Source organism: Ciona intestinalis, unplaced genomic scaffold (assembly GCF_000224145.3).
Source record: "Ciona intestinalis unplaced genomic scaffold, KH HT000163.2, whole genome shotgun sequence".
NCBI lineage: Eukaryota > Metazoa > Chordata > Ascidiacea > Phlebobranchia > Cionidae > Ciona > Ciona intestinalis.
Window position 1 is genome coordinate 4127 of NW_004190485.2, and position 10215 is coordinate 14341.

Consider the following 10215-nt stretch of genomic DNA (forward strand, 5'->3'; position numbering starts at 1 on the left):
AACAGTGGTGCATATAAATCTATATGGTGTATATGCAGTATGCTACTCAATATGTGGGTTGAAATTTGCAAGAATCTGTAACGAACTTAAGGAACCAATATTTGATGTCATTAAACAAATAATAACAAGAGAATGTTTCCACCTGTTAAGAAAAAAAGAAATTCAATATAAAACAACGACTTATGAAGTCAAATAAACATTGCATCGAATATTAATGTTACTGCGGATAAAATAAGTCTTACATCTCAGACCTTGTAACAAAGATGCACATGCGAAGATATGCTACATATGCAGTTTGCTACCAACATACTGGCAGATATTACGAGGCGTCATGAAACGTATAGCAGGCTATGAAAAGACGTTGCAAAACGTTTACTCTCGAAAGTCCCACAAACACAAAATTTTAAAAAATTGTTTATATAGTATATTAGATGACGTGTGATGACGTTATTATACAGAATACCGAATCCCGTAATTAGATTTGAATACAAAAGGATTCGAATCTCACGGATTCGAAATCCTGTAATGTGCATCCCTAAGTCCATGATATAAATAAATTATTTCTCCTTTATAAACCATTGTCTGTTTCGTAACAAACTGAATTATGATAACCTTGTGATGTAATAATGTTTATAATAGTTGTGTATTAAATATGTAATTGATTTAATAAATGTGTATTAAGCGTATTATATTTAATAGTTGTGTATTTTAATTGCTTATTAAACTTGCTATGTTTATAACATTTGTGTATTAAACATGTTATTGATATAATAATTGTGTATTAAATATATAAACACACCAAATAGTCAGCATACAGGAAAATGTGACGTCACACTCACCGTAACAAAGATAATTTCCCCTAATTCCATAAAATATAAAAGCTTGTATAATAAAACGATAAGAAAAGTACGCGTTGTTACTCGGTACAATACTCAAATACACCAAACATTCAACGTCTTGTGCAGGGTGTTGGTTTAAACAGGAGAAAAAGGCGCACTCGCACCACGACGACCAATTACGCTTACAGCTAAAATACGCACGACGTTGTCAACACAACACAAAGGCCAAACATAAAACGGAACAAATATTAGGAAACAATACAGAAGAAATCACAGCAAACTACACACTAAAACCACAAATATATATTACGTTAAAATAAACACGTAACTGGGCAACTATATTCGTTATAACACGGGTGTTCTGTTTCATACACCTCGTGCCTGCTTACAAGTTACCATGTATGTAACTTATTTATCCTCGCATGGCGGGGCAATGACAGTAGTTATAACACAGGTGTTCTGTTTCATACACCTCGTGCCCGCTTACAAGTTACCATGTATGAAACTTGTGAGGAGTGGGCGATCGGACCTGTATGGCTAAAAATAAGGACAACCCATTAGTGGCTTGGTGGTATATCCGTTAAGTGTCTTGCCAAGGACACATACGCTCACAATGGTAGCAGCGTAGAGTTAACCACTTTGCTATTGCTCTGTTGCTACTCGTCACTGGCGGCCGGGCAAGGGCCATGGCATGCTATCATCCGTGGTAACTTGTAAGCGGGCACGAGGTGTATGAAACAGAACACCCATGTTATAACGACCGTCGTTGCCCCGCCATACGAGGATTATTAAGTTAGATACGTGGTAACTTGTAAGCGGGCACGAGGTGTATGAAACAGAACACCCGTGTTATAACGGCTGTCGTTGCCCCGCCATGTGAAGATAAATAAGTTACATACGTGGTAACTTGTAAGCGGGCACAAGGTGCATGAAACAGAACACGTGTTATAACGACCGTCGTTGCCCCGCCATACGAGAATGAAGCAAGTTACATACATTCAACTAGCGCAACTGTGCACTGAGACCTTCAGGATAAAGTTGGGCCCATGGCGGGCTTCGGTGAGCCGTTGTCCCGCCACAGTGTAAGCTTTTCCCCGATACTATGTACTATATCAAGTGACATTGTAAGTGTGATATTCGGAATGTGATGGAATTATGGAAAATTATCTTTATTATGGTGAGTGTGACGTCATAATTACCTGTATGCTTAAACAAACGATAATCTAGAATATGTTGAATAGTCATTATTTATGTGAGTGTGACGTCATAATGATTTGTTTTCTGACTATAACTTGGTGTTTTTATATATTTATTACACAATTAATATATCAGTAATATGTTTAAATTCATTAAGTTTAATATACAAGTAATATACATAACATATTTATTACACACTTATTATAAACATTATTACATCACAAGGTTTTTTATAATTCAGTTTGTTACAAAACAGACAGTGGTTTATTAGGAGGAACTTATTTGTTTATTTTATAGATTCTTAATATAGATAGAATAAAAAACAAGTAATATTACAAGGAAGACAGAATAAAGCGGGTATCGCGAAAATGCATCTAACGGTAAATTTGTGGGAAAGCTTGGACTTAAAAAAAACAAGCAAATTTGGTTGGAAAGTCTAATTTGTGATATTTTTGTAATTTTTTTAAAATTTTTATGGTTTATAATATAAATATAAAAAATAACTGGTGGAAACATTGTCTTGTTCTTTGTTTTATGTCATCAGGTATTGGTTGTTCAAGTTTGTTACAGATTCTCGCGAATTCCAACCAGCATATCAATGCTTTGTAATAACTGCCAGTATATTGGTAGCAAAGAGCATAGGGAGCATACAAGCGCATGTGCAGCTCTGTGGTTGTAATCTTGTACGGTTGCAACATTTGTTTGGCTTCATCCAGTAGTTTCAAAGCTTCTGTGGGTTTTCCATCGTTTAACGGTTTTGCGGCAGATTTGCATACTTTCATGGATTGACGGAATATGATTTGTTGAAATGCATTTTTTATCTTTTGTTTATAATCATCAGGTATTGGTTCCGTTAATTCGTTGCAGATTCTTGCATATTCTAACCAACATACGAATGCTTCATAATATTTGTCAGTGTTACTGTAACAAAGCTGCACACTCATAATATAGTTGCATGTGCGCCACTGTTGTTGTATTCTTGTACGGTTGCATCATCCGTTTAGCTTTATTCAATGGTTTCAATGCTTCTGTGGGTTTTCCATTCTTTATCAATGTTGCAGCAGATTCACACAACTTCATGGATTGACAGATTATGATTTGTTGAAATGCAGATTTTATCGCTTGTTTTTCATGATCGAGTAACAGTTTGTTACGCTTCTTGCCGATTCTTCCATGTTCCAACCAACATATTAATGCCTCATAATATCTGTCGGAAGGAGCCTCATTGTAGCAGGTAGCATATGCTTTATATAATAACATGTGCAGATCTGATGTTGTATTCTTGTACGGTTGCATCCTCTGTTTGGCTTCCTGCAGTAGTTTAAATGCTTCTTCGTATTCTTTATTATAAATAAGAACGCGGGCATATACTATCGACAATAGACAATTTGCGGGGTACTGCTCCAATTTTAAGAACTGTTTCCATAGTGCAAAAATGTTGTCTGGAAAATGGAACTTAACGTTTGGAATCTTAGGTTCGTTGAGCAACAGAAAGGCCTCAGAGGATATCGCAAAGCTATAATACAGCATACCGATTGTAGGTTTAACATTTTTCGACGTTTCCACCCATTCCTTGATCTTGGCTTCAACTTCTGGCCTTAAACCTTCAAAAGATTTTGTCTTCTCGTTGTATGATCGATTTACAATGCTTGCCAACTCAAAACTTTTGAGTTCAAATTTCTCATTGTCTGTAAGCTCTGATTGATCAACTTTTGAACATAGTCTGATAACCAGGTCATATTCCTTGCGTTTAAATGCGGCTCCAAAAAAAACCATTAAAGTTTTATTTCCTGGTGAGGTGGAAATTATTTGTTCGGCAAATTTCACCAAATCTTCATACAACAAGAGAAAGTATAGAGCGGATACTTTAAGCGGAAAAAGGTCGTTTAAACCAGGTTCTTGAAGATTCCAACTGTGATAATCAGCTTTACTGTTTTTCAACGTTTGCGGCAGAACCAGCGCTGCTTCCAAAAAAGAAACCATGCTTTGTTTTCCAACAATTCCCATTAAATCCGAGATAAGGTCGTCATGATCAGAATCCTCCATAAAAACATCATGTTGTTGTCCCTTTAAAAAATAAACTTTGGCGCGAAACTCACAAGCCACTGCCACCATGAACTTGAGTAGGTCGGCCATCTTTTCGCTGCATTCTTCTTTCGCTTTCAATTCATCGATGATATCAAAACAAGATGATGCTTGCAGTGAACGTAGTCGACCGATGTATGGAATAAAGAGTGTTGCACCTCTGTAGATTGCTTTCTTCAAGTTGTATATTTGTAAACCCATAAGTGAATCTATATACAGGTCCTCTAAGTCGAATGTTTGTAGATTTTCTTCCATCTGTTTAGACACAACGGTGAACTTATTCGGTTCAGCATTCTTTTGAATCCTAAGATGAGCCTTTTCTTGATATTCAGCACAAATTCCTTCATCACCGGCTACAAAGCAAGCCTTGGATAAAACTTCAGCCACATGGTATCCTTGCTTTACTTGTTCATCACTGTCCAAGTATTGAACCATTTCATCAACTGGTTTAATAAATTCAGTCTTCCAAGGTTTGTTTTTAGTTGCTGGTCGTCCAAGTGGGCGTATGCAAGCGTGGGCTGCCATTCCATCAAATGTTATCCCATTTGGTGTAACAATGTCTATAAACCAGTTTCTATGCCCGGGGTTTAAACTTGGAATTGCAACACAGTTAATGGCGGTTTCACCGAGGTTTATTAAGATGATGTTGAAGATTGTGGTGAACCATCTGAAGTACTTTATGATCATCTTCCGATCTTCCATCTTAGCAACATCATTATCAAGGATAATGATGTGTTCAAAATCTGAGTACAGAGTGATTTCCGATCGTGCTAAGGAACCCAATCCAACTACAGCATATTTGCATGGTGGTTCTCCCATAATCTTGATGCATTCATCAGAAATAAACCTCATTAACTCAGTGTAACTTTTCGTAACTTTATGTTGAATATTTTTAATTTCTGATACTTTCTTCTTTTGTAGGTCATTTAGTTGATCACCTTCTAAACCATACGGTATTATCTCAAGCTGATTAAAACGTTTGCCACAATCTTCTCGAAGCTTAGCTAGTTTTTCTTTCACCTCAGCTGCCAAAGAAATCAAACCAGCATCATGGTTTGTGGCATTTGCTTTCACCAGAACTTCCGAGCACAAAGCTTTAAGTTCATCTTTATATCTTTGATTGTTTGGATTCCTTACAATAGCAGCGTTATACAGAGCTGCACTACGTGTCATGTTCAACATTTCATCCTTCTGTTTATAAATCTTGGCAAGCTCATACAGTATGAGAGCCGCTCTTAGTTCAGTAGTTCCTTTCATTTCTTTTCCATCAGAATCACACAAATCCTTTAACTGTTGGGCAAGATTCTTTTCCTCCTTACCAACCTCATCTTGCATAAAGTCATGTTCAGTTGATTCCATATTGAAACTGTTATTCAGAGAAGCAATTCTTATGCGTCAACCGTTAACAACGTTGAGTCGGAGAGTTTGACAAGCCTCAATCTAACTGAACCGAAAACCTTATGCTTAAGTTCCCCCTATTAAATAAAACAATTCAGTCTCCTTCTGTTTAAAACAGTTCAGTATACAAAACGCGAATCAAGTAATTGCTAACATACTTTATAACGCCTTAGCCTTACTACAGCTACCAGTTAACACACAGAAATACTTGTAAACGCCTCAGCAAACCGTAGCGAAAACGTTATGCTTAAGTTCCGCTTTTGAAAGTAATAGTTCGGTGTGCGAAACCGCAACGCTGCCAAACAGACATAATTTGATACGCTTTATCACTCAACCGTGGCGAAAACGTTATGCTTATAATTCCTGTGTTAAAGTTTAGTACAAAACACAAATTACTAACATCGAGAATAAAACATACAGTAGGGTGGAAAAAGACGAGACACCTTTAGAACCTAATATCCAATTATCGTGATCGTGTTTAGGCTATTACTAACGTTCTTTGTGGGATAAGGTTTTATAATTCTTTGAACGTTCTTTGTTTACCACAAAATAGGACGAGAACATAGAACGAAAAGTGTGCTATTTCCCCCCACCCTATAATGATTGTACTTTAAGCTATAACGCCAGGTATAAAACTTAACACAACTTGCCTAATTCTTAAATTGCTCTGTTAAAGAATAGTTCAGTATACACAACGCAGCGCAAATGATATCTGAATTAATGAATGTAACTTACTTTATCCTCGCGTGACCGGAAAACGACAGTCGTTATAACATGGGTGTTCCACGGCCTACTAGAGATAGGCCGTGGGTGATCTCTAGTAGGCCGTGGGTGTTCATACACCTCGTGCCAGCTTACGAGTTACCATGTATGTTACTTTGTGGATGATCTCTAACAACGTTTATATTGCTACGGCATAGTGCACAAATGCAACACTACTGTGGCCAGAGTTAAGATACTGATATAGTTAACATGCGGACATAACTTCGTAATTTAACTTAACCGTAGCGAAAATTCCTATGTTAAGGTTCACAACAAAACACAAATACTAATATTAAGAATTAAATAATAATGATTGTAGACTTTACTATAACCTTTAATGCCTGGTCTACATTTAATATGCATGAAGCTAAACACTATCTTTGCTTTGTTGGATTTGTGAAGCCATACAGCCCTTTCAGTGGACCAGACAAATGTTTTTTGTTAAACAAGCCACGTATAAGCAAATATACAAACACAATTGTGAAATCATATTTATACAATATTTTATATAACTGTGATGAAATGAAAATGGTTTAGCCTTATTAATGCAAAGTAAAGACTGTTTTATGACATCACGGACCTTAAATATCATGCCTATAATAATATATTGCATTTAAGTATTTAAATGGGCAAATTATTTATAATCACCCTCAAAGTTACATACGTGGTAACTTGTAAGCGGACACGATGTGTATGAAACAGAACACCTGTGTTATAACGACTGTCGTTCCCCGCCATGCGAGGATAAATAAGTTACATACGTGGTAACTGGTAAGCGAGCTCGAGGTGTATGAAACAGAACACCCGTGTTATAACGAATTTTGACCTAGCTCAACTGTGCACTGAAACCCTTGAGATAAAACCAGTTACCACGGATGATTGCATGCCATGGCCCTTGTCCGGTCGCCAAGTGACGAGTTGCAACAGCGCAATAGCAAAGTGGTTAACTCTTCGTTGCTACCATTGTTGTGGGCGTATGTGTCCTTGGGCAAGACACTTAACGAAAATTGCTCCACCTCAGTGGCCACTAATGGGTTGTCCAAATTATCAGCCATACAGGAAATATTCTACCTCGAGTTACATACGTGGTAACTTGTAAGCGGGCACGAGGTGCATGAAACAGAACACCCGTGTTATAACGGCTGTCCTTGCCCCGCCACGCGAGGATAAAGCAAGTTACATACGTGGTAACTTGTAAGCGGGCACGAGGTGTATGACACAGAACACCTGTGTTATAACAACTGTCATTGCCCCGCCACGCGAGGATAAAGCTTGTTTGAACTAACGCAGGTACTGTGCCCATGATGGGCGTATATGTGAGCCACTGTGTAAGCTTTCCTGTTAACCGCCAATTTCCCCTTTAACGATCTATTGCGGTTATTCTCTATGGGAGTTTAAGATGGTGCGTGTGCTAATGAAAAGATAATTGACAACATAACAAAAATGGCAGGCTGTCGTATTATTTTCTTATATTGATAGCAAACACGCAGGATGTTTCGCTCAATCATAAACACAGTTACGCCAGACGTAATAGTTACGTAACACGGTTGTTTAATATTCAATGTTTATGCTTTAAGTTAATTTGGATATACTATAATATAGTAGGGTGGGAGAAGATGGGACACCTTTCACACAAAATAACCAAATATCCTCATTGTGTTTTAAACAATTAACAACGGTATATGGGAGCCGTGAGGATAAAGTTTTATAAAAAATCGTGGAATGTTTGTTTACTTCCAAATTAGAGGAGAAAATAGATTGAAAAGGTGTTTGACAATGGGTTTAAACGAACTTGTTAAGTTTTGTTTGTGTTTTCCTATTGTGGGAAGGTGTAAAACAGCTTCTATTTACCTTACCAAGCATTTTTTAGAAAAAATGTATAAATTTAGCCGCATTAAATGACTAAAATGTCGCAAATCAACCGCTTCTAATTCTAATGTTTGACTTTTTTTGACACAGAAAACAAATAACACATGTTTTTTACATTTTTCAACCTTTAAATTTGTTTTTAGGCCCACGTTTTTCTGTAATTTACCGAAAAACATACATTTTCCCTATACCTACTGTGTTATTTTGGACCCAAATTGCCGTTCAATTTGTGTTTTACGTAACAATGGGTTGGACTACTCGGTATTTCTATGGCTCTGTAGCTGTCTAGCTAGAGCGACATCTTCAGCGGCTCGACCATGCGCATGGGAGCCCCAGACATTCCCACTGACAGAAAACAACATACACTTTTATATTTCATGAAAACAATACATATAAATAAACATAATACCAAATTGCGGAAGCCTTTTCATTCAAACATTCGGACGAGTCAATTCGGCAATTCTTTTGTTTCCTTGATATGCTTGAGTTACTTCAGATGTTTCAGTTTCTGAAGTTGTTGGTTTATTGCGGACGGTGTTACTGTTAAAACAACCTCAATACCTCATACATACTCTAACTCTACGTTTGCTATTGAATTGAAAGTAATTCCGTTGATTTAATAATATACATTTTATTTATTTCTTTGAATATAGTAGCGAAGATTAAATTATTAAACCAACGACGGGAAATAGCAGCAAAACGACAGCCTTAAAACACGCTGTGGGTAAAAACTACTTGAGTAAAAGTGTCAAATAAAAGCGTGGTCGCTAAACCAAGACCATTAGATGTTGTTGTATTATTCTAATTATATAACGCCGCATTTTAATTGCAAAATATGCTGGTATATTACAAACAAACTACTTTTTTATGTATTTTTTATGCTATATATAGACTTTGATTACTATATGTTCGTTTTAGTAGGATTTATATTTTAGTTAAAGAATTAATATTAATCATTTGTAAACCTTTATAAATTTGGTGAGTATTAAATATCGTGATGGCGTCTTCGTTCTACGACGAAAATGAAACAACTGAACGTTTGAAACAATTTTACCCGTCAGTAAACGAGGAAGAGACGCCCCTGCCTCGCAAATGGAGCGCCAAGGATAAATATAACTACATCAACTTATCGGAGGATCATTTAAAAGTCCAATATAAAGGCCAAGGCAAGAACCATAGGGACGCAGCTTCAGTTAGAGCGACGCATCCCATCCCTAGCACGTGTGGGATTTATTACTTTGAAGTGGCAATTGTCAGCAAGGGGCGCGACGGCTACATGGGAATCGGGCTGTCTGCGCAAGGCGTTAATCTTAACAGACTTCCAGGGTGGGATAAAATGTCGTATGGTTACCATGGCGATGATGGGAACTCATTTTGTTCATCGGGTACAGGGCAACCTTATGGCCCTACCTTCACTACAGGTGATATTGTAGGATGTTGCTTGAATATGATAAATAACTCGTGTTTCTACACTAAGAATGGGATTCATATCGGGACAGCGTTTCGTGATTTACCATTATCTGCCCATGCCTTGTACCCAACTGTTGGGCTGCAGACACCAAACGAAGAAGTTCGTGCTAATTTTGGGCAAGAACCTTTTGTGTTTGATTTTGGGGATTACTTGAAGCAATGGAATGTATCTGTGAGACAGACAATACTTAACTATGGGAGCGACGATGATATAGGAAAGTTCCAAACCATGCTGCATAGTTTAACATCGAGCTACCTCATACACCATGGTTATGTAGCAAGCACTGAGGCGTTTAATCGAAATATTAACCATGGCTTTCAACATTATGAAGATATTAACTCAATAAAAAGTCGGCAGAAAATACAGAAGGCTGTTCTATCTGGAAGAGTAGGTGAAGCTATTCTATTAACCGAGCAATTGTTCCCAAACCTGCTGCCAAAGAATCCGAATCTGATGTTTCTGTTAAAAGTCCAGCAGTTTATTGAGATGGTAAATGGAACTGATACTGAAATAAAGAATCTTTCTCGCCACCAAAGTTTTTCCAGCCCCTCAGTGAGCCCCAAACACACAATGTGGTCAAAAAGTTCGTCCAAT

General features: G+C 37.2%; 1 protein-coding gene across 1 annotated transcript in view; it reads left to right on the plus strand.

The window, feature by feature from the left end:
* The first annotated feature begins 9038 nt into the window (after positions 1-9038).
* The window catches only part of LOC100185411 (ran-binding protein 10), a 3684-nt gene continuing 2507 nt past the window's right edge, over positions 9039-10215 (plus strand). Inside the window, exon 1 of the mRNA XM_026839166.1 lies at positions 9039-10214. Within this exon, the coding sequence (XP_026694967.1) occupies positions 9148-10214 (1067 nt within the window). The 5' untranslated portion in view covers positions 9039-9147. The remainder of the gene's footprint in view (position 10215) is intronic.